General features: G+C 30.9%; 1 protein-coding gene across 1 annotated transcript; it reads right to left on the bottom strand.

The window, feature by feature from the left end:
* Positions 1–194: 194 nt before the first annotated feature.
* On the bottom strand, positions 195–25,152 carry LOC145316025 (uncharacterized). The gene is made up of 22 exons (XM_080156297.1): positions 25,055–25,152; positions 23,884–23,944; positions 23,387–23,448; positions 23,006–23,061; positions 22,245–22,324; positions 21,712–21,807; positions 19,620–19,690; positions 18,969–19,035; positions 18,418–18,514; positions 17,897–17,943; positions 15,306–15,410; positions 14,650–14,700; positions 13,808–13,907; positions 12,924–13,012; positions 12,168–12,217; positions 8,471–8,507; positions 7,843–7,952; positions 7,007–7,068; positions 6,279–6,415; positions 1,844–1,915; positions 949–1,445; positions 195–584 (listed from the first exon to the last, which is right to left on the bottom strand). The coding sequence occupies exons 2-21, from the start codon at positions 23,938–23,940 to the stop codon at positions 1,143–1,145; spliced, it is 1,749 nt and encodes a 582-aa protein (XP_080012423.1). The 5' UTR covers positions 23,941–23,944; positions 25,055–25,152; the 3' UTR covers positions 195–584; positions 949–1,142.
* Between the last annotated feature and the right edge of the window lie 1,605 nt (positions 25,153–26,757).

Genomic DNA, 26,757 nt, shown 5'->3' with positions numbered 1-26,757 from the left:
AAGAAAAAAAACTTAATCTTTATATAATATCCATAGACACAGTGTTATCAGTATTGCTCAATTCATCAGAGTTAATTTTGCACGTGGCGGGTCTTGTAAAGTCGTAGTCTCAAGTAATGCACTCTGCCTAAGCTGAATTTTGGAAACAAGTTGTGTATGAAACACAAAAAACACATTAAAAACTCAGTAAGAAATTTCCAGTTAATGTTTATTTTTCTTGCATTATCATTTAATAGATCAGGAAATCACAGCAACGTACATCATGATTTTTATATTTTCTTTTCATTACGATTCAAAATTATTTTATGTTCAGTTCATTTCATTAGCATTTTCTGTTTATCTTTTGGACCCAAAGTTCAAATATTATTTTCAGAAATATTTTAAAGAAAATTATTAAACCCTTAAACATATTTTATACATGATTTTTGCTTTAAGTTTTACTTTCATGATTTTAATTTATAAACTTTACCATACATAGAGGTAACTGTTTTAGGTGGCTCTGGCTTTAGTTGTGGAAATATATCAGGAGACAGATTGTACATCTCTGTTAATTGTTCTTTGCATTTGCTTATTGTCTCGCCAACCTGACAAAGAAAAATTTTATTGTCTGCAGAAAAAAGTCTCTAGAATTGATTGACTTAATGGTTATAGTGTTGTATGAATTTGTTATCGTTCCATTTTTAGGGTGGAGAGGTGGGTTGAAATCATTTAATAAAGGGATTAGAGGGGGGGGGGGAAGAAGTTGATATTTTGTTTCTTGGGAAAGGGGTTGGGGGAGGCTATGCATCTACAATAACAAAAATAGGTATAAGCCTTTTGCATGACGCAGTTACGGACATACTCAGACCAATTACCTTTCCGAAAATTCACCCAATTATATTTCTCCAGCTGTTTGTAAAACTGACCAATAAATCATACTTGTAAAGTAACTTTGCCATTAAAAAATACCTCGTTATCATTATCAGCAGATTTCTTCAGCTCTTGAACAGCTTTCAAAGCTTCTGTTGCTTTACTCAGTGACTCCAATAATTTGGCAGCTTCGGATTTTAATTTATCGGCCTCACTCATTTCTTATTAATTAATCATTTCAATAGTATAAGGACCTGAACTTTAAATGTATATTTCAAAGTTGAAGGTTAACCTTAGTCTAACTCATAATAATTAGCCTTAATTTTACAAAATGGCCTATTAATTCCTGTCTTGTACAATTTCTCATAAAGTCCTAAATTCAAATTCACGTATGTAAATTTTATAGTTAAAAAATCTTCTTGAAATGACTTAATTCCTTCAGTCTGGTTCTCTGAACCATTCACTACATTTTCTTGACTCTCTTCTTCATTGACTACAGTTTCACTGGTAGCATTTTCTGTTGCGGCTTTATTCTCAGCTTCATTTGGAGCTGATGATGTCATAGTTTTAGGTGCATCTTTGTCAACTATTCCTTTCTGAAAATAATTTTATAGAATAAATTCAATCTATTGTTTATGAACAGCTTTGATTCACATGCATTCAAATGGTCAATGCCCAATTTCTATTTATTCACTTCTTATTATCTTTACTTGGTCTTCTTTTTATAACAATCAAATTGTCGATAAAGTAGGCTTTCGCTTATAAAAAGGTTGTATTTATGTTGTGGCTTAATCTAACTACTCTCAAACAAGATTTATTACTTCGATCTTAACTTGTAACGGGTTAAAATAACCATGTTTCCCCCATCACCTTCCCTCTTACTGTATAAACAAACTAACCAATAAAGGACAGGGAAAATAGCAATTTAAACTGACGACAATTTTCCCCCTGTCCTAATATCCAGTATATTCTACATCCATTATCATATACTTACCAAAATATTGTCATCATCCTCCGAATCTGAGTCTTTGTCTGGATCAAAATCACTGAACATGGCCTCCTTCATCTAAATGGAAGTGGAGTGATTATAAGTCTGTAATTTTGACGAATGACCAAATCTATAATTAAAAGAAAAAGAAGTAAGGGAATGTGTGTTGACAGAAATTTTGTCAGAGGATGGTGTAAAATTTATTTTTGTTCACAAAATACAACCCAAAAACTAACAATCAAAATATCATGCTTGTAATAATTAAGTTTATCCAGCAATATATGACACAAAAATTATAATTATTCAAAAATATTCTTAGTTCAGGGCCGGGAGGAAGGAGACATTGGACTATAAAATACATTCGTTCCCAATGCTATATTATTCGTTGGCTTAAACACTTCGGGTATTTTTATCTGATCTTGATTGGTATGTTTCAAACTAGAAGTATCCAATCTATCAATAATTTTTATCTCTAAATGGGGTAGTTTTGTTTATAATCATTGGGTTGTATATCAATTTATCCCTTAAGATCAAAGTTTTTTTTTTGAAGTTGATACTAGTCCCCCCCCCCCGCCTTGAGTTCTTAATTTTAAGTTTTACTTAGGTCCCGGGATGGTTTTTGGCCATTATTTTTTTAGATTTAAGTTCTGGGATAGTTTTGATATTTTTCTGCTTTTCCCAACCCTTTGAATACAAAGAAAGAGAAATTAAATTGTTATATCAAAGGCATACAGGCTCACAGAGTAACTATGCTACAAAATATAATATAAATATACTTTCTAGTGAATACAGAATAGTGTCTGGGAAAAGTTGACACAAATTTAATAAATATATTACAAAATTAGATTTTCTTTTCTAGGAAACATCACACTTTATATCCTATCGATCCTTTATATACATTGCACATAGGGGCAACAAGGGGCAACAATTCACCACCCCCAAATCAAGTTTTAAACATTCTATGAGTATTAGCATACCCAATGTACATCAGATTTCAAAGAAATCGTAAAGATATGCTTTTTAAGTAAGCATTCTAATGCATGGAAGTCAAGAAATGCAAAAAATTTCTTACAGAAAAAGGCATATTTTGTGTGTTTCACCAACAATTTTAAAAATATTATAAAATCTCTTAGAATTAACGTAATTAGACAAAATAACTTTTGTTGAGTCATGCATTACATGTATATTGAGAATATAAAAGAAAAAAGCACAAATTGAAGATATTAGTCCTACATAATTCTAGTTGAAGTCAAGATTTTAGTTTATTTTTGTTTGTTTTAAAATCAACATTTAAGTATACAGTATCAGGAAACATGTTTTCACCGGGTGCCACCGGCTAAAAAAGCGATATTTGATTACCAAAAGACATATTATAATCGCCAGTACTGGTTTCATTTACCCCCCCGCGCCCCTGTAGGGGTTTTTAGCGCGTTTTCTGAGGCTGGGTGCACGAAAACTTTGTTAGGAAAATCTTTTAAATGCGCTTTTAAAGTCAAAATGAAAGATGTAATACATATAGATAAAAGATGCAAAAACATAGTTATAAGAAATATTTATTTGATTAGACTTTAAATTAAAGTTGATAATGAATATTTTCAAGTTCTATTGCACCAAATGATGGAGACGGGAGGAAGGGGGGGAAGGCTAAACCTAAATCTAAACCTTGTTTTAATGTAACTGAATAATCGTTTCTATAGATTAGTACAAATATCAGGGATCTAAAGGGATCAGACAAAGGCCAATAAATTGTTGTACATCCCCAATGATAATACACAAAATTACCCCTTGTGTGGATTAAAGTTAGTAGTTAAAACGTTTGAACACACAACTGTAAAACTTTGGGGACTAGTGTTATAAACAGCCCAATGTCCCCTACCTCACTGCGGAAACGTAAAGTTAATATGCAAATAACGTGAGGTTCTTATAATCATTCTAAATTGGAATTAGCAAGTAGTCTATCTGTCTGTCTATTGGTAATGCTTTGATTTTAAATTATGTAGTTACATGGTATTCATGTTTAACATCAGCAGTTTTATTTAGAAAGGGAGGGAACTGTTAATTACACTAGTCCCCAAACTTCAAAGTTTTATAATAACGTTTTTATATTCGTTAGCATAAGAACTTCAGGAAATTTAATTGATTTTTTATTGGTTGGTTCATTAAGATGAGTGTCAAAACTTTTCAACCACTAATTCTCATCTACAGACAAATAATTTTGTACTATAATTAATTAAATATGTATTTATTAAATATGTATCAATATTGGGGATGTACATATTAATCGGTTATTGTTTTGTTCCTTAGATCCCTAGGTGTTAATATATAATACAAAGTAGCTTGATGTCTGTTTGTCTGTCCGCCCATCCCTGAAGATCTCGCTAACCACTAAATTGATTGAATTCTACTCTTCAGGGAATATATCTACTGGTCCTGTGGATGTTTAAAGCTCTTTTTCAAAAATAAAAACCCCCAAATTTTTTTTTCATATTTCTATAATTAGGTTGGTCCGTCCGTACGTCTGGTACAGTTAGCTCTTTTACTTAACTTAGACAGGCTAGAATTGTCCTATCGATCTCAAACTTTTCATGCTGATTTCTACAACAGTTAGGTACGACTTAGAAAGCACAGCAACTCTATAATCGTTACCAGAAAGTCCGTACATCCATTTATAACAAGCTGATTTTTACTTTTTTGACAACAAATAATGGTTTTGAATGTTAAAAATATCCTATTCATCTGATTTTTTGAATACTGATTCCTATTTCAATAAGGTGTAATGTTATAAGCGAAGCATCTCTATAATTTAGTCCTAAAAACGTCAGTATGTCCTCAAACAGTAACATGTATTTAATCAGTTTTAATTACAATTTTGTATAGACATTATGCATTAATATTCAGTTCTGACACTTCACAAGTGTTAATGTTCGTTTGTCCTTCCATTTCAGAGCTTTGCTTCTTTCATGGATGTTGTCATCCTTGTTTAATTACCTCTTGGGGCAAATCCCCTAGAGGCTAGGGGCGAAGCCGCTAGTATACATATAAACAGTAAACAAGAATCATAATATCATTATAAACATAGATATTAGTTAATAAAGATTTATGTTAATCATGCCCACATTTATAATGGATTTATTAAACATAAAAATAAAGTGAAACTTGTAGCTTGCTAAAATAAGGATCCCCATCCACCCCCATTTACACCATCCCCTCCCCTCCTACTGAAATGAATTCCATGACCCCAAATTTGACACTTTAAACACTAAAATCGGACTACAATTGACATAGTTACACTTTAAAGGGCCCAAAAAGCTAGTGATAGGGTAGCTGCGCTACTAAAAACTTCTCATATTGCTCTGATAACCAAAACCTCTAATTAGACATTTTAAACACGAAATTCAAGATAGTTGATGGATAGATAGATGGATAGATATTTAGATGAATAGATAGATGATTAGATATATGGATAGATAGATGGATAAGTAAATGGATAATCAGATGGATAGATGGATGGATAGATAGAGGGATAGATTAATGGATAAAGAGATGAATAGTTGATGAATAGATAGATGGATCGATATATAGATGGATAGACAGATGGATAGATAGATGGATAGATAGATGGATAGATAGATGGATAGATAGATGGATAGATAGATGGATTGATAGATGGATAGATAGATGGATAGATATATGGATAGATAGATGTATAGATTGATGGATAGATAGAAAGGGTAAGGGGGGGCTATTTTTGGGAGGGGTTAATCTGGTAATTTTCTATCTACCTTCATAAAATGACCTTTATCTCCATGTTCCTTTCAAATGACAGAAAAAAACATAAAAGCAAATTTGTTTGTTGTTAAATTACCTACAAAAAAGTATAAAATGAAATTTTTGTGAGATGAATTTTAAGGGTACTAAATAATTAAATCCCCTTTTTGGTTGATTTGCCCCAATGTGCATTGTAAAAAAAATTGTAAGTTAAGATTAATTTAAAATAATTAATTGAATTAAGTCTGAGAATTGAAATATGCAACTTTTTTTTATAAATCTTAGTTAACCCAAGCCACAAAAAAATTACCATACCTATTTTGTCATTTACAACCAAAACTTTATCTATCTAATATTTTGAATATTGGAAGTCAAGAGCCCTTCTCAAAAAGTTTAAACAACGTTTTATTACAAATAAAAATCGCATGTTAATGTTATTTTTAATGCTTACTTTACACTTGTAAAAACATATAGGAAAGCAATACAAATATAAAAGATACAAATAGTTTTTTAAAATGACAAAAGATTTTAAACTTAGATTTTCATACCAAAAAAAAATTAGATTTATGAAAACACTGTAAGAAAACCTACATAAACAGCTATGTAAGAACAATACAACAAAGAACAATGATATGTTTGTCAAAGAAAAAGAAAAAGTATATCTGAAGCTGACCTGTGTGAATAAAACCTTGCCAAGGTGTGAGAAAACATTGACTTCTGTACCAATTTTAAAGAAAAGATAAATAAAATTGGAATAAGTTTCTGATTTAAATATTTCTCCTTCAGGTGGCGGTGGCTCGTCAGGGCTACCTGAATAGTAATTTAAAGTTTAATTTGGATTTAATTTTACCTGAATAGTAATTTAAAGTTTAATTTTGATTTAATTCAGAAATATAGGGATAGGACAATGGACTCAATTTTATTGAAAACAAGATTTATCTAAATGTTTAAAGAGTGCAAACTTTATTAAATTAAATTGATGATTGAAATTTCTGTATTAGCTGTCCTGTAATTAGGATAAAAAAAGATATTTTTTTAAAAATTCCAAAGTCTTAAAAGTTCATCAAATAAGTAAAATTGCATTAGTACCCAAAGACAACCAAGATAGTTAATATTATATCCATTCTCCTATTCCTATATTCCTGATTTGATTAAAACATAAACAACCACATATATGTCAATATCACACTTACGTATGTATAATACAATAAAAACAAAATACAAAATAAGTCACTATATTATTAATTTGCAGCAAAAATGTAGATGTTCCTTTGGACAAAAAAACCCAAAGAAAATGACATTTGTATTGCATACAAAAATAATACAGACTAAAATCACCCCAAGACTTAAATTTTAAATCTGAACTGAAAATTCATACTACTTTATATGATAAGATAATACCTGAGCTGACTTTATTAAACCATTCTAATAACAGGTCTTTATTCTTCAATGATAAAACAGGTCTGAAAATTTATATATAATGTTATGAGAATTATACTAAAGATGATTTTACTTTCACTTTAAAAAGATTATTTCAAAGAAAAATTAAAGGATTTCACTTCTTATGCTCTAATGAATAAAAAATAAGGTAAACAAGGATGACAACATCCATAAGTAGCGAAGCACCAAAATCATGGATAAGAAATTGGACAAGGATATTTTTTGTTAAAATACGATTAGGTTTATTGGATAAAAATCACGAACCTTTCTCACAAATTTGAAAATATGTAAAATCTAAAAAAGCTACCTGTTCTTTCATCTTTAAACACAAAAAAACCTTTTATTTTGATACTGTTATGCATAAAATCTTAAAAATCGGACCCAAAACACCAAAGATATGTCGAAAAATGTGAAAAATATAAAATAGCCTAAAACCTGCAAAAAAGCAGTCTGACCGTCATAGATGTTTTATAACCGATTATGCTCCTTAATGACGACAAAAAGTTTCAGCCTTTAGAAGCCGAAAAATCACATTTTCCCCGTTTGGTGTCCAACGGACAGACACTCAGACGGACAGACGGACATTTCGAATTATAGAGTAGCTTCGCTACTAAAAAAGACTACTAAAAGCCCACTGAAAAAAAGTCTTTGTAAGTTCCAACATGGCATTAAAACAATGATCTAAGCTGACATTTTCGATCACACGTTTTTCTATTGAATCTTACGATCTATATTACGCCAACCAAACAAGACAACATTTAGAGTAGCTTCATGAAAGAAATATAATATTGTTGTACCTTATAATAGCATTTTTCATAAACTCCAGAGTAAATCCTTCCTTAATAATTTCCGCTGCCCATTCACTGCTCTCTGGCAGCTTAAAGTCAGTCACATTATCTCCAAACGCCTAAAAAACGTAATTTTTAACAGGCGTACAAAAAACTTTATTCAAGAGGAGAGTATTTAGATGATTTTGTTAAAATGACCCCCCCCCTCTAAAAATAAAGTGTCCCTTAAAAAATTGATGGGATAAAACCTAAACTAACTTTCAATACCCACGTCACCCACCCCCTTCCCTAAAAAAAATAGTCGTCCTTATGCTAGAAGGATCAGGATTTTCGTAGCCGATGTACTTTATAGTCTGTTCGTTTACCCTTTACGAAATTAAATATCTCTAAACAACGCCGTAGGATACTGAAAAAATCCTAAAAATACAAGTATGTCCTTAAACAGTATTCTGTATTTATGCATTTTTGCAACAAATTTACTTACCATTTTGTTAAACTTAACATTTATATGGTGCTCATTCAGTTCTGACACACTCATAATCCTTTGTCCTACCGTTTCAAAGCTTAGCTTTTATTGATGTGTCATCCTAATTTTATTGTTGTAATTATGAAGGAAAAGTACATATTTATATTTTACCTTAAGAACATATTTCAAAGAATCCCAATATTCAACTGAAAGTTTCAAACCAAAATTTTTCTATTAATACTTTCAAATTATTCGGAACATTTGAATTATTACCATAAAATTTTAGGTAAAAGATCAATATAAAGAAAGCATAGCAAATATTTCATTTTATGTTTAAAAGTGAGTAAAATTATTTTCATAAATAGGAGGTTTGCCCTAATCCTGTTTGGGGTAAAGAAGGAATAGTTGTAGATGGTCTTATCTTAAGAGGACTCACCCTAGATATACCACACTTTTCTGGGATCTTGCTGAGTCAAGTATCAACTGTTGGGAATATCAAAGGATGACTCCATGCAAAATTTGAGCCGGATCCGGCCAAAACCGGCCGTGAATTTTATGAAAAACCGTTTTTTTCCGGTTTTTAGGGGGTATCTGTAAATCGATTCAGCTGGAGCAAAACCGGTTAGAGGTACAAAAAATTTTACTTCACATGAAATTTAGCCAATGCAATTGCCTACAAAATTGTACTTCATCATCAACTTGATTGGACAACTCTTTCCCCTCCTAAATGTCCATTAAAATCTCGGAAACGGCAAAAATCGCCAAAAATCACGCCTTCGGCGGCAAATAACGGCTAAACGGTCAGCCGGAGGCGAATGAAACATAAATAAAGAAATGTCTGCCTCAAAAAGTTGTTCAACATCAAAGAGATGCTTGAAGTCTCTAAAACGACTCCTTCCCCTCCTTTAAGGGGAAAAACTGAAAAAACTTGATTTTCAAAAGTATGCCCACTTCGTGGGTGTGGGGGGCACTGAACCCGTCACCCCAGGGTCACCAAATATAAAGTCTAGGCGGCCCACAATGCTGAATTTTCACCAAGTGAAAGTCTTGTGTCATTATCTCTTATGAGAAAAAAGTTATTAATTAATTAAAATTTCAAATTGTGATTTTTTGATGGATTTCTTTGATGAAATGACAGGCCGGTCAATTTTTAGGCCATTTTTTGCGGTTTTTGGGCCGTCACGCCCAAACGGTTTGAGATAATCTCACAGGACCTTTTGCCCAACCTAAGTCTGGTTATTTGTGAGGTCTAGGAAAAAAAAACAGACTTACGCAAAATATTATAATTATAATCTTTACACAGAAAAATGGCACGAGGTGAGGGTTTGAGGGGGCAAAATGAGCCGACCAAAGGATTTTTGACGGCACGCAGCGACGTCGTGCTTCATCCAATCCGGGATTTTTTTTTCTTAGACCTTACAAATAACCAGGCTTAGGTCGGGCAAAAGGTCCCGTGAGATTATCTCAAACCGTTTGGGCGTGGCGGGCCGAAAACAGCAAAAAATGGCCTAAAAATTGACCAGCCTGTCATTTACAGTTATGGAATCTCGACATCAAAGAATTTTTTATCCAATCTTGACAAGTGAGGTATTTTTGGAAAGAGGAATATACATAGAAAACGCCTATGTAAATTAGAAAATCCGCAGAAATCATATTTGCAAGTTATTTGCAAAAATCTGCAATGTTAATTTGCAAAATTAATTTCATGCCTTAAATGACATATTTAGACAAAAATCTTTTTATGAAATGTGTTTATCTATAAGTTTAGAACATACTTGAGGCAAAAAAATTTCTTTAGTGTTACTTTTTTCACCTTATATATGAAAAAAGTAGTTTCTCACATTTTATGATAAAAAAAGGTATGGGAACAAAAAATGTGTTTTTTCTTGATGTAAACACAATAATTGGCATAAAATATATCATCCTAATTGTAAAAATCAGATATAGAATCCTTTTTAGAGTCAATATAGTGCAAAAAGTAACCAAGACATTTTTGCAAAGTATGAAAATCTAAAGAAAATAGTTCTTTTTGCTTTTGATATACATATCAGATAAATGTATATAGAATTAGTGATCAAAAACTATAAAACATTATATAAGTTTTTTTAACACTGTCATTGATTAAATTGCACTTATAGGTTTGAGAATTACCAAAGTAGTGCATAAAAACTCTTTTTATGTAGTAATTAAACAAAATAAATGCCAAAAAACCAACTACAAAATGGACTACTGCATTATAAAAAACGCCTAATTGTTGATTTGAATTTATTTTGTTTAATAACTTAATAAAAAGAGTTTTTATGTGCAACTTTGGTAATGAGTAAACCTAAAAGTGCATTTTAATCAATGAAAGGGTTGAAAAAAGTTATAACTTATTTTATAGTTTTTCATCACTAATTTTATATACATTTATCTGATATGTATATCAAAATCAAAAAGAACTATTTTCTTTAGATTTTCATACTTTGCAAAAATGTCTTGGTTACTTTTTGCACTATATTTGCTCTAAAAAGGAGTTTATATCTGATTTTTACATTTAGGATGATAGATTTTATGCCAATTATTGTGTTTACATCAAGAAAAAACATATTTTTTGTTCCTATACCTTTTTTTACCATAAATTGTGAGAAACTGCTTTTTTCATATATAAGGTGAAAAAAGTAACACTAAAAAATTTTTTTTTGCCTTAAGTATGTTCTAAACTTATAGATAAACACATTTCATAAAAAGATTTTTGTCTAAATCTGTCATTTAAGGCATGAAATTAATTTTGCAAATTAACATTGCAGATTTTTGCAAATAACTTGCAAATATGATTTCTGCGGATTTTCTAATTTACATAGGCGTTTTCTATGTATATTCCTCTTTCCAAAAATACCTCATTTGTCAAGATTGGATAAAAAAATCTTTGTGGTCGAGATTCCATAACTGTGCATTTCATCAAAGAAATCCATCAAAAAATCACAATTTGAAATTTTAATTAATTAATAACTTTTTTCTCATAAAAGATAATGACACAAGACTTTCACTTGGTGAAAATTCAGCATTGTGGGCCGCCTAGACTTTATATTTGGTGACCCTGGGGTGACGGGTTCAGTGCCCCCCACACCCACGAAGTGGGCATACTTTTGAAAATCACGTTTTTTCAGTTTTTCCCCTTAAAGGAGGGGAAGGAGTCGTTTTAGAGACTTCAAGCACCTCTTTGATGTTGAACAACTTTTTGAGGCAGACATTTCTTTATTTATGTTTCATTCGCCTCCGGCTGACCGTTTAGCCGTTATTTGCCGCCGAAGGCGTGATTTTTGGCGATTTTTGCCGTTTCCGAGGTTTTAATGGACATTTAGGAGGGGAAAGAGTTGTCCAATCAAGTTAATGATGAAGTACAATTTTGTAGGCAATTGCATTGGCTAAATTTCATGTGAAGTAAAATTTTTTGTACCTCTAACCGGTTTTGCTCCAGCTGAATCGATTTACAGATATCCCCTAAAAACCGGAAAAAACCGGTTTTTCATAAAATTCACGGCCGGTTTTGGCCGGATCCGGCTCAAATTTTGCATGGAGTCATCCTTTGATATTCCCAACAGTTGATACTTGACTCAGCAAGATCCCAGAAAAGTGTGGTATATCTAACTCACCCCCCCCCCCTTAAGAAAAAAAGTATAAAATCTGAATCATTTAGATTTTTACAAAAAGCTAAAACAAAAAAAAAACCTATTTAACTAAAAATATTTTTCCCTTTTTTATAAACAAAAACCTAGTTTTGCGAGGCTCTTGATAAATATATAATTTAACTACTAGTCCTTTGTTACACAAAGTGGCAAAACTTCTGAAATTCTTTTTAAAAAGTATAATTTTGGTTAGTATTCCTAGAGAATATTCAACAAATCCATGGATCATTTCACCGGTTTCTGGAAGGTTCTGAAAAAATATATGAAGTTGATTAGAATCTCAGACATTGAAGCTATGCCGTTCAAGCCATCAACAAGATTCAGATTGGTTTCCAGGACAAACGCAGGAGAAAAGGTTAAGATGTGAAGCTACAAATAAGCCCACCGCAGGGGTTAGGCATTTAAAAAACCTACAAGATGGTCTAAAATAGGTTAGGTTAGGTTAAGTGTCCACTCCGACGTTTGGAACTCCTGCGTTTGTTCTAGGAACCCTGATTGGTTTATTTACACATACTAAAATAACAGCCTTACAGACAACCAACTCATTTATTCAATTTTTGTAATAACCTGTACAACAACACCGCAAAGTTTTCAAAAAGGTTCTGTCATTCGTTGTTTTTATTACTTTGGGTACTTCTTAAAATCAATATTAATTGGTTCCAAGGCAGTTTTCCAACTTTTTAACCTTTAATCTTAATCAACTGAAGGGGTCGTACATCAATTTCTAGACCATTGTCTTATCCCTTAAGATCCCTGAGTATTACCTTGATCTTAAATTCAGCTATAATTGCACCAAATTACAGGATTGCAACCCCTAAAGTGGACCTAACCCTCGATACCAGCTTTTCATAACCTGGCTTATCTATTAGTAATTTTGTTTAGTTTGAAACATTCCCGAAGGGTGCCTTTCATCTAGCTACAGAGGAATCAGTGGTAGAAAATTTTGTAAACATTACCTTAATAAAACCATAGAGACACCACATAAGATCATTGCTAACCAGATCAAAACCACAACCTTGCCAGTCAATTATCATGGCAGAATACTATACAATTAGGAACAAAATATAAATATCAAGCTAAGGTTATTTCAATTCCATAAAAACAGTTCGCTGATATAGGAATAAATTTAGCAACATACAAAATGTAGATAAATTATGAATCAGCCACGGAAAAATAAATTAAAAGAAACGGTGGATGGATTTTTTAAGAATGCCTAAACTGTAATGCGGTGCCTATTCCTTCGGTTCCCTAACCCGTCGGGGCTACCATGTGCTCAATATATAACCTAACTGTAACAACTAAGACGAAAAACCTCCCCCTCTTATTTTCAATTTATTAAGGGATGGTTCTTTACTCGACTAGACACTAATTAGTTAGAATAAAGATAATATGTAGTGTAGACATTTCAGATTAAAATGATTACAATGCATAGTTCAAGCATATGACGGTCGGGCATATAGCAGGGCTAATGTTGAAGATCTAGAAATAGCTTAAATTCATAAAATAATGCCTAATAATGATTGACAGCTCGTAATAATGGTAGTAAGAAAATAAAAAAATAATAGTTTACAAGGTTGCATAAAAGCAAAGGCTGTCATTAAGTTGAAGTTTGATAGATAGAAAAACATTACGCAATTTATTTTCGCAACAAGAAATGCATATTTTTTTGCAACCATTCATGCTTTTCATTCAAAACCAATTATCCGTAAGAAAAATAATTTTCAACTTTGCATGGTTTAAATTTTTTTTCTGTACAAGGAAAATGTATTTCTAATTTCTTTTACACAAACTAACGGCTAGGGCCATTGATCTAGGGTTCTATAGCTGTATTTTGTTTCCTTTTCATCCTGATCGTCGAAGCTTTCTTTTTTGAAAAGAAAATTGTCCAATTTAGCATCTCCATGAACCAAGGTCTTCAGAGCCATCAATTCTTCATTGTCCTATAAAAAAAAATAATTTCTATTTGTGCTGCTACTCTACATTGCAAAGTCCTTTCTGTTGTGAACACAATATTCACCTAGGGAATAATTAGTTGACTTTTTCAATGTTACAGATATAGATCGCAGGCACGTTTTGACTGTTTCATACTCATAAACATAATTTAAGGCAAAAATCTAAATCTTTGTATCTTTCAAGTACACTAAAATTTATTTTTTGCGCATCTCATGTAAATAAACAATATTATTTATATTTTGGGAAGCTACTCTATAGTTTAAAATCTCCGTCTATTAGAAAAAGTATGTATGAGGAAATTTTGAATTTCTTGGCTGACTTTGTTTAGTCATCATGCTACAAACTTTATGTGGTCTCCATTTGTCCTTCCATGATTTTTTTGGGGCTTCACTAATTATGGATATTGTCATTCTTGTTAACGTATCAAGTCGTATTTTAAATAATTATAGATTAAAGATTCATGCCAAATTACAGAACTGTTTTATATACATTTTAAAAAATATTTGTAATTTAAATTATGTCATGAAAAATCCTCTAATGTTTTTTTTTGTAAAAATCGTTGAAACTTTTGAATTTTGATTTTATTGTCAGTATCAAAATGTTATTGTAACTGAAGAGTATCATTACGAAACACAGTGTATTACCTTTAACTTTTTGTTATTCATTCTATGTTAAATCATATATATTTATATATATCTTAACTAAACATTCATCTATAAATAATTCTACCTGGATATCAGAATAAACTTTGTACAGGAATTTGTGAAACTTGGATAGCACCTAAAAATTAGAAATATCTTATATCAAAAGATCATTTTTATATCAATAGAACGATTAGCATGCCATTATTGGATGTTTTCATCGAAGGATTTTAAGTTTAACTTCGAAGATTTTTTCTGAATGTTTTTTAAAACATTCAAATGTCGGTCGTTTTGTTCAAGTCCAAGTTCAAAGTAAAAATACAAATTATAACAACTATTTTATGAATTCAGAATTTTTTTGGTGGACGCAATTTTTGAAACTTGTAGATTATTTACATTTTTAGTCTATGATTAATGATTAACATGATGTGATGAGCGGTATTGGTTTGTTATAAAAGCCGGCACATTTCCTCAAAGTGTCCAGTTGAGCACGGAACCTATTTTGAAATAAATTGAAAATGAGTGGGAATAAGTTTTTGTTTTTTACTTTAGGTCAGATTAGGTTAGGTTATATCAGTTACAGGGTATTCCCACAGAGTTTGGCTCCTACCCCCTTTGTTCCAATTTAATACAAAATATAGGGGGAATTTTGTGTGCTCGCTTGGAACTTTGAGGAAAGGCACCAAAAGGGCTTGGTTGCGATTGTCAGACCTGGGAAGAAATTAAACTAGTTACAATACCAACCTGAACTTGTTGAGATATATCAGGTTTAATTTTAGCCATGTACACAAGGAAAGGTAAAATATACTTCTGAACATCTCTTCGCAATTTTCCATGCCGGGGTAACAACTAAATTAAACATTTTGTATTCGTGTGATTTTACATGATTAATACTTTGCGGGGTTGTTAATAACAACTAAGAGTTAATCCTATCAAGTAGTTCCTATGGAACTATTGAAGCAAATATACTTTTGATTTCAAGCACTTTGACTGGAATACTGTTACACTGTTTTAACATTCGAGCTCACTACCACTTTTATCTTCAGCACAAGTATATTGAAATTATGGTCGTTTGGTTAGTAGTGCATTTTTGTTCCATGAATTAAGTAATGTAAAATTCCAGACAGATGAAAAGAGAAGTTGCCTCGTAGTGGAACACCGTAAAAGTGTCTGAATATGACGTCAGAAAAAAATTAACAATTAACCAATGAGAGGCCGCTATATATTTTACTATTGTGAATACTGGCTTCTCATTGGTTAATTGTTATTTTTTTCTGACGTCATAGTCAGACACTTTTACGGTGTTCCTCGTAGTGTATGTATTGAAGGGTCTCTTGGAAACGTTGCTTAGCGCACACAAGCACATATCAATAGTCTCCGTGTATGAAAAATTAATAAGATCTGTGTCATGTCTGTCTGTGACAAAGGATTTTGCTAACCACTGCACCGATATGGTTCTCCTTTACAGTGTAGCTTCTTGTAGGTTCTGGGAATATTAATAACTATTTTAGAGGAGTGTAGCACCCCCATAAAAAAATTAATCCACCTCATACCTCTAGCGTAGCTGCTTGTGATAAAAGAAGTGCTCATTGAAAATTTGATTTTGTTAATGTTTGGGATTATCATTTTCAATTTGAATCCATAAAATAAAACAAAAAAGATAATACTATGGTATTGACAAAAGAGGGAAAGTAAAGGAGTAATTGTATACAGTTTAGTTTGTATTCATTACTTTTTCTAATAGCTACACCCTCTCAGGAAGAAAGTTATTATACTAAACAAAACAATTTTTATGATAATCTTACACTGAATCATTGTATAGTATAGTATGTAAGTCCCTATGTTGTGTGTCCAATAATATGTAAGACAAAATAAGATTGTTTGTTAAGCTGCTTTAAAAGATAAGAGCATTTTTTTAAAAAGAATCCGTAAATAATGGAGAATGCCATATTTATTAATATTTCAAAAATATCTGTCGATTCTAAAATCCTCTTTTCCTGGACCCCAACTACTCTCTTACTGCATTAAATAAACCAAAGTTTTCATTTTTCAAAGTTTCAACCTTTGTGTCAATTTAATAACTTAAACTGGGTTCTCGAGTCTTTTTCTTTCACTTTATTACACTTACTGGGAAATAGCCTGAAAAACGCAGAAATAATAGAATTTTGTTTGCAAAAGTGTTTTTTTTCTGCTTTGTATTATACAGTTGGCTTATCCCCGGCCACCAAAAAATAGCCTAAAACCACCATAAGAGAATTGGATTTAATCCCTGGGAGGCACAGTCTAATATGCCCTGCGGTTACCAAGATCTTCAGAACAGACAGACTTACTGACAGACAGAAATCGTTCTCACCTATATTTTATATTAGGCTACCCTGAAAAATTCAACCCATTTAGACCGGCAGTTTCCAAATATGAATAAATAAGTAAAAATAAGGTCAATTCTAAATCAATATTCAGTAATAAAAAAGATTTCAAGTGACAAGTTTCAAGTAAAAGTTCAATTCTACCTTACACAATCAATAATGATAAAGAAATGCTACATTTTCTTAGATTACTGGCTGGCCTATCTTTACAGAAAGAGACATCTAAAGGGAAACTTTACTATCCCTAAATCAATTTGTTATTTTATAACATACATTCCATAACTTATAATAATACTGTATTAAACTGTTACGGCATGATTTTAGAACCAAACTATATTTTGCTTTTAATTCGAGGGTAACTAAATTAAGGGAAAAATTTAACTTGTAAAATGTAAACCAAGGAGAAAATATAAAAGAGACTGATCTAAATTCTATTCATTCTATTGGTTAAAAATGTCCATTGAAAAATACATTGTTCTGAGCATCTTTGTACATATAACTAACAATGGATATAGAATACATGGATTATGGAATGGATATATTGACAAAGGAAAATTTGTCGTCAATTTAGGTTGTTAATAGAGATCTTAGTTATTGGTTAATTCATTCATCTAGTGGGAAGGGGGTGATGAAGGTGAATGGGAGGTATCGTTAATTCAGTTAGCTGGGAGTATCACTTGAAAATATGGAGCGACATCCAAGTGGTTTTGTGGTTAAGAGGGAAGGAAATGTAATTGGCTTGGCTGCTATAGGAGGTTGATTTCTTACACTTCTTGTAAAGATTTCAAAGTATCTTTAACAGTGACTCTGGTTATCTGTTTATTCTTTATATCTTAGTAAATGTTTCCTGTTTACAAAGTACGCTTCATGTAAATTCTTTTAGCGAATATTTTTTATCTTTACCTAACTACTTATGCATAAAAATGAAAGTTGTAAGAAATTCTGGTTTAATTTTGTAAATTACGTTACCTGTTCCTTGATAGTTGGAAATTGCTCAAGCAAGGCATATTTTCCTCCTACAAATTTAAAAATAAACCTAATTATTAAGCACTATATGATAATTTAACTGCTTGACCCAAGAAAATTATATGAAAATGAGAAACTAGTTTGTACTCCAGTTAGCGAGATCTTAGGATACAGACATGCATATCATCCCTCATAAATTAGAACTTAAGGTAAGCAAAATTAAAAAGCGTCAGGAAAAATGGTAAAAAAGAAGGCTTAAAAAAGAAATAATGTTTTTACTTAAAGAATAAAATGCAACCCTTAATTGCAGACAAATATCTTAATTGCTGTTTTACGACTGACAATTCAGCGATGGGACGTTTGTCTAACGCCATACAGAACCTTTAAAAAATTGTTTAACAGTTTATTTTCACAGTTTTGACAGAGGGGGGGGGGGGCTGGTTGAAGAATGTGTTTCTAAAACTTTTATAAGTTCATAGTTAAATATTACAAAACACTAATACAATAATACAAAACAATTATACCTATACTTTTCATAAATGAAAATGTAATTCCATGAACATTTGCCAGGGCCTTCATTGCCGCTCTCATATAGGCTATTTTGGTCGTCTCTAAATCTACCTGAAATACAATTTTAATTTCATATAAATTTTGATATAATACAGACTTACCAAATTTAATAGTTTTTTATAATCAATTTAAGTTTAGATTGATATCACTTCAGACAACCAACCTTATAAAGTCCTGACTGTTTATGGTAATTAGTTTTTGTTTTTGTGCTAAGGATTTCCCCTACTTACTATTAATGCCACGCTCCTGACTTAGAAGTAGAAGAAACCACTTATAACGTCTTTAGAATAACGTGTATTGATCAAGATCAAACTCCAACAGCGAGTCGACACGTTACAGTTATGGCGCGGTAATGCCGCGGGTAGGTATCCATTACAGTTTAATTCTTAGATGCCAATGTTACTAAAGTAGCTTTCTGGGGTTTTTAACCCAATAGGCAACATTTTCCTAAAAGTTTTATATTGGTCCTAGACAGATTTTAAGATTTAAACATCAAAACAATTACCTGAAAATATCTGTTGGCGCATAAATTTTCTGTAACTAAACAATCATGAACATTGTCACCAACAAAACTAAATTAGAAATCAAATAATCATTATGAAATAAATAAATGTAAAGTATAGATGTATATGTATATTGGATGCTGTACGTATTGGTGCAAAAAATGGGGACAAATTTCAAATTGTTTTGGCGTGTGACGTCATACCCCCATCTCTTTTCTAGGGGGTTTCTTTCCTCCTTCCCTTTTCTTTCACCTCACTTGTGACGTAAATAAACAGCCCCGTCAAATCAATTTAAAAATTGTCCCCATTTTTTGCACCAATACGTACAGCATCTGTATATTGTATAACCCAGAAAATTTCCCTTTATTTCGTTTAGCAATTTGCTTTCTGCTCTTTTGTAGCAAACTAGCTATCTTAATATGATGATGCTATTGTTTGATATGCAAAGACCCAAAGACAAAAAAAAAAGAATCAGTTATTTAACCCTTTCTCACTTTATTGTTTTTCTCTAATATGAAATACTAAATACTACCTAACCAAATAAAAGAAACATAATAAAACTTTACAACTTGTCATCAAATTTTCACAGTTAGGGTAACTGGATGCGACTACAGATTGTTCAAATATTTAAAAAATGTTCAAATATTTTTTACCTGGAAAAATAAATTATCGGAATAGGAAGATCTACTTTGACATCTTCATACAAGGTTTCACTCAAATATACCTCAAATTATAAATAAAAATTATTTGAATGTTCTATAATTTGTTCTGTTTGTGATGTATATGTCTAGTTCCCTCTACTCATTCACTATGTTCCACGGGTGACAAAAAATCGTTTTTTACACTTTGGAAAATACACTTTTAAACAATTGTTTAGTAATATACACAAGTTTTGGGAAATAAAGCCGAAAGAATTAGCTCTTTACTATTAAAAATAAGAATTTTACGTGTAATTATACCAGAGGTATGGAATTAAGTTCCTTTTCATCATTGTAAACAACTATTTTTAATTTCAACTAAACTACATTTCAAATCAATGTGGACCCCTTATTTTTAAAGCTATTTTTAAGTATTATATATTTTTTGAATCAGTATGTAATAATTTATACGTTTAGCCTTTAAAAGAAGTCAAATCTCCATTTTTTGTTGTAATTGTAGATGGTTTTCTTAGCATACTCGATTTCTGTAAAATAGACAATTTTCTTCTAATGAAAATTTTACGTTTGGTTCCAGATCTTTTAAGACCAAAAGAGTCCAAGCAAATCCTCTTACATGGTGATATTAAATGTATGTACAATATCAGAGAACTTTACCCTGTGTATGCGAAGGTATGCGAAGTTTGTTTTTTTAAGCCCTAAAGATACTGGGTCTATAAAAAAATAACAATTTTTAAGATATAAAAGTAATTTATTTTGCTACTTATTTCCAACACATAATCAATTAAACTAAAAGTAAAGAAAAGTTTTAAATAAAGATTATCCCTAAATGTCTAGGCTCTTATTTGAACTATTTTACCTTTTTATTGTGGGGGGGGGGGGGGGGGTAATGCCCCACTTATATCCACATCTAAACCCATGAAAGCTAGAAGTATAAAAATTTTATGTGGTTTCCTAGTTCAAATATATATTCTTATTTAATTAGCATTATTTACTCCCTTCACACTTATATTAAGCAACCTTTTTCCAAAGGTGCTTTCAAAAAGACAAGTAGAATTTGTATTGTTTAAGATAGAAAATGCTTCCTTTCAAGTAAATTGAAAATAAAATGAAAGTCTTATATCAGAGATTTATAGGGATTATACAATGGCCGAGAAATTAATGTACATTCCCAATGCTAATACACAAAATTGGCCCTTCTTTAAATTACAATTAGTGATTGAAACGTTTGGAAACTCAACTAATAAACCAACCAATCAAAATTCAATAAAAGTCCCACAAATTGTTATGCCTACAAATACAAAAACGCTATTTTGTGAATTTGGGGACTATTAAAATAAACAGCCCATTGTCCCCTCCCACCCTTCATTTACACACAGAAAATAAATAAGAAATATGCTTATCTGTATGTAAACTTTAGATTAGAAATCTCAAAATATAAATTTCGGCGGCGGCGATCGGCGGTAAAACGGCGGCAGATTTTCATATAGTTTCAGTAGGTTATACATACTTGTTAGAAAAGCTTATGTTTAAAATTTGAAGTCTATAGGTAAAAAATTGCGGTCTCAAGAGCTGTTTTAAGATTTCTGAGGGATCAGGACCTGCAGGATCATACCTGGACCCTGAAATTGACTTAAACACTTAAATTTCATATTGGTATGTACTAGTATAGGATATTTTAGTATTTGGTAACTTAAAATGCTTAGTTTAAGGCAAATAAAATATTTTGGCTCTTTACCTGTATGACCCTGCCAGGTCTGCTGGCATCGTGTGCCAACCAGGATGGAGATATTCAAAATTTCGTCATTACATTGAAAGATATATGGATACTTATTGCTACTTAAATAAAATTTCGTCAAAATTTTAAAATATACACTTGCTATGATTTTTTGTCATTTTTTGGCTTTTCTGGAACACAGTGTCATTATCTAAACTGTATGACACCAGGGTTGTATATCCCTTGTCCCTGAACATTATTATACCTGTAACCTAGGAAATATTGTGATGTATATGACTAGTTCCCCCTACTCCTTATCTAAACTGTATGACACCAGGGTTGTATATCCCTTGTAACTGAGTATTATTATACCTGTAATCTCGGAAATATTGTGTTGTACATGACAAGTTCTCTCTCATCCATGGCAACAGTCTGTAGACTTTTGGGAATCTTTACAAACCAATGTTCCTAAACAGTAATCTTGTAAGTACTGCTCAGAAAATAAGTCTATGATTACTTATAACTATAGCGGCTGGAAGCGGGAGGAATGCCTAGACATAATATTACTTATAAAATCATAATTATATATAAGATTTTCTTTATCCTTTATGAAACAATCAGATAATATAAACAATAATTACAATTTTTTGTATTAAGCTTAAATAAAATAAGAATTGATTTATGTTCTACCCTCAAATATGCAGAGAAACAAAAATTTGAAGACATTAACTAATCCATTCAACCTGTTCTTGCTACTTCTAATTATATTTTTTGAAAATTGTATTCCTGGTTTTATGAATCATTTTATTTTGATGTTTTAAACCCCAATAGAAGACAGTAACATACTCACTTTGTTATGGGAAAGAAATTAAACATCCTGTAGCAATAAAGTGACCATATTTTACCTGTGACATATTTTCTCCACATTTGTAGAAAACCTCGAGACAGTAAGAATTGCTGAGGCCACCCTGTGTAGGATTTGCCTGGTACCACGTGGTAGCAATATTTACATCAGATATGTGTTGATATTCAGGGAGTGTAAAAGCTACATTACCACCCCCCCCCCCACTCTCGATTCAATTGAAATGAGAAAAATATCTTTTTCGAGTTCAATGTCATTTTTTCAATCCTTAAAACCTGAATCTAATCTATAACTATGTGTATACGATGGTCTGTCAGTTTTTAGGGAAATGAGAAAATGAATTAACTTGGTTGTATTATGGCAGACTGGTGCATTTATTATATAAGAATCCAGTCTAAAAATTCATTAGTTTATTAGAACGTTGGTACTACTGGAGTAAGTAAGGAAAAAGTAATTTACCATAGTCAGTTAAAAATTTTTGTCTGTAATATTCAATAGTCAGTTAGTCGGTCATGCAACTAGAGATATAAGCTGAGTGGAGGCCCCATGCAACCTTGTACACCACCACTGTTAAAAAACCTGTACAAACCCTTGATTTACATAATCTACTTTTTGTATGCTGTAAGAATATGTCCACTGAATATTAATGCTTTGCACAATTTTTCAAATATAAAACAGACAAAAATATATCAAATTTTTTTTATCTTTATTTTATTCAAATGTTTTTATTTTTAAGGGTTAAAAATGCAATTGCCAAAATTATGTTCAAAGGATTTTTTGACAATTGATGAATAATGCTTTCCTTTGCAATGACTGATAAAATTTTTACCAAAGACCCTAAGAGCCATCCGTCTTCTGTCCTAGAAATAGGATTGGTTAATATTTTTGTATTTATTATTCTTTGTACGCATTCATGTTAATTCTCATATTTTGATTATAAGGTTGAATTAACAAGGACAAATGTGTCCATAAGTAGCAAAGTAACAATAAGAACTAAATTTAAAGAAAAGAGTAATATATAAAAATGTTAGGATTACTTCATGAATTTTTCCATAAATATAATTAAAAATGGGATTCATCTTAAAATTTAATACGTGTGATGTTAGGTTAGACAGGCAACCATAAACACGTACAAATAAAGTAGATGCGCTGTTATGAATACTTAATAATATAACCAGAGCCTACCTTGTATAATAATCTACAATAATTTTTCTTGCCCATTCTTGTCCTTCACGTTTTTCAAACTCCTAAATATAAAATTATGTGATAATTTATAAAACTAGAAATATGTAAAAAGTCTCAAATTTAATTAAATATTTTTTCAAAACTATTAAAGAGTAGCTAACCATTTTACCTTTTAAAAACAATTTACTCATTATTAATTTGTTTGGGTATTTTTGGTTATGTAAAAGATTTATAGTGCTTTCACCCAAGGTGTCTATAGGGCACTGGAACCCCTGCCCCCATTTCTTTCAAATAAAATAAGTAGATTAAAGAGTGGGGGGGGGGGTTGTTTTCCCGTAAGCCTAACCCATTGGAGGGGGGGGGAGGGGGTTGTTTGAGTAAATACTTTGAGGGTCACCGCTGATTTGGTTAATGTAAAAAAAAGAATATTATTTCATAAAAGGAATACAATTATATTAAAATTAATTTCAGAAATGTATGAACTCATGCAAAGTTACCTTCACTGTCTTAGGACTTTTCAATATGAGAGACATATTGGTGAAGGCGGGTAACATCAACCTGAACAAAACAGGGATGAAAAATTACAAATTTGGGAATTTTAATAAAAAATGGAAATGCTTCAAATTTTGATAACAATATCATAAATCATTTTTGGCAACGTTCAGTATCGTTTTCTAATTAACATATCTAGCTTATTTTGCCCCTCATCATAATTTGTTTTTTATATCTTTTTATACTATTTTAACAGTTCTTTGTAATTAAATCAAAAGCGTGGCTACTGTTTATAATTGTATATAATGACATATTACAGCTTCACTTAGAAATTAATAAGAAATTACAATATATTTCAAGAACAAAATTCAAATTATAATACAAGAATGGCATATTATCGCTGAAAATAACATAAACTTATTAAATTTCTGTTATATTCAACTCTTCTGAATATCCTTATTTAACCCTAAGAAATTGTATAAAGAAAAGTTTACAGACTAAATCTAATTATACTGGCTTAAAATAGGGTAAACTTAGTATACATTTACCCTACTTCTTTTCTAGATAGAGGCAGAATATATCCCAAAGAATTATTTACCAAGTAAGGTTCAAATCAGGGTAAGAGAAAAGTATAAATTCTGAGCTGGATCTTTAAATCACCGATCTGCCCAAGCCGAGCCACAAGCGAGCCGATTTTAAAAGTGGCTCGGCTCACCACTAAATGATTTAAAGATCCAGCTCTGCTGTTATGTCAGTTGCATAAATGGGGTAATCCTATTATATAGAGCAGTAAGCTTTTTTTCTGCCTGTAGCGAAGAATCTAGACAACTGCTAAACCCTGTATTGTTCTTCAACTTCCAAAAGACTTCGCCCCCTAAAAAAAATTACCCCGCCCGCTTCAAACAAAAAATTACTTTTAAATTTAAAATTCTTTTTAAAACTTAAATTGAAAATAGGGGGGAACTTATTTTTTTTATATTAGGAGGAATGCCTAGCCCATTAAACAGAAAATGCTAAACAGAGAAAACACACCAAGAAAAAGCTTTGCAATCAAAGGGTCTGACGCCTGTTACTTCCCTTATTCAAATTTTAAAACTATAATAACGGGGCAAAAACTACTACTATATTAGAAATCTTAGTTTGCAGGTCTCATAAAAGTTAATTAGAAAAACCTGCCTTGAATAATAATGTGTTTCTTCTGCCCTCTGTTTTACCGTCGATTTTTTGCTACTTTGACTTAAACATCACATTTGATACCTTGTATTAAGTCTGAAATATATTTTGATAATTTCTATGCGATTAACATATTTTATAATGATCTTTTTTGGTTAATGACCATTTGATTAACCTATGATACTCTATATTACAGGCACAGGGTGGTTTTATGCTAATTACTTTTAATTTTACGCCTTGGGATGGTTTTCGACTTTTTTTCTCATTTGAACCCTTTCCCTTCCACTTTGAATGGAGAACTTTTAAATGCTGATTTTTATATTATAATGAAATATATTTAGGAAAAAACAAGAGCATTAACATCAATAAGTAAAGTCTTATTTTGACAAAATTATGTAAAAACAAGGTAAAATAAATATTTTTTATTTATATCTTTAGTAAATAAATATTGGTTTTGTTGTTCACGGCTGATTTTTATCTGAGAATCTATCCTATCTTTTTCATGGCGAAGAGCATAATATTTATATTTCTAGTTTGACTCTGGGGTAAGAACGTTTAAAAGAAAGTATGTTCTTTTTTCAATATAATAACTTTTTTACTATGTATCTGATTTTGTTTATGTGATTAATAAAGAAATAAAATTTTGGAAATGAGTGCAATAGAAAATATTTATTTTCCTTATTTTTCCAATTTACTATTTTATAAGAGCTTGATGTAATACAATTATAGGATGAAAATATTCATAAAAGCGTAACAAAAACATTTTTAAATCATTTTTCTGTAAGGGAGCTTTTCAAAATGGAGGAAAAAACTTTTAAGTTTTGTTGTTCTTTTAAAGAAAATGTTAAGTTATCCTAAATAACATCTTACAATTGGAGAAAATACCTTTATTAGAAAAACTACAAAGGTATCCGGCATAAGACGGACAAACATAAGTTTTAGAAAAGCTATGCTATAAAAAATCTAACCCTCGCTATCCATTGAAAAAAAAAATATTTTTTGCATTTAATTGAAGTGCACATTTCCTTTTAAAAAGAGATATCATTGAATACCGATAACAAAAAAAGGACACTGAGCTTGAATCTATTTTCTTAAAAAATAGTTTACTTATTATTAAATTACAAAAATCTAATTTAAAGTGACTATGGTAAATAAAGTTGAAAAATATAAATATCATAAATATATAGATGAAAAAGATTTTAATTAGCGAGGCAATAAACCTTTAACGTCAAGGTATAAAAGTTTTTAGAAAACAGTTATATGTTATTGCATTTAAAAATTAAATATTTCATCTAAAAAAATGATAAAATTGCTTCTCGTCTATAATTACAACCCCTGAATATATTTCTTTAAATTGGAAGCTTCATTCATCTCCAGTAAAACATCCATATTTCCCCCTTCACGCATATGTTCATCAATAAAAACCTTTTTGGGTGTACAAATTAAAATAATGATTATTTCATTAAATGATAATGTTAATTAGATTGCACTATTGTAGGTATAAACAGCATTCCTATTAATGCAGAAATTTCTTTTGATATTTTCATTATACTTTGCTTAAATAAAAATACATGATATGAAAAGCTTTAAAACCAGAAGCATTGTTTGTTTATTAATAATGTAAGTAGCGTAGATACTAGATATTGATTAGTGATTAGTACTTGCAAATCTGTTCTTTTACATGTTGTTGAATATAAAATAAATAT

This window comes from Acartia tonsa, chromosome 1 (assembly GCF_053477335.1).
Source record: "Acartia tonsa isolate MP-2025a chromosome 1, ASM5347733v1, whole genome shotgun sequence".
Classification (NCBI taxonomy): domain Eukaryota; kingdom Metazoa; phylum Arthropoda; class Copepoda; order Calanoida; family Acartiidae; genus Acartia; species Acartia tonsa.
Note: the sequence above shows the minus strand (reverse complement) of the source record. Positions and strands in the feature narration are given on the sequence as shown.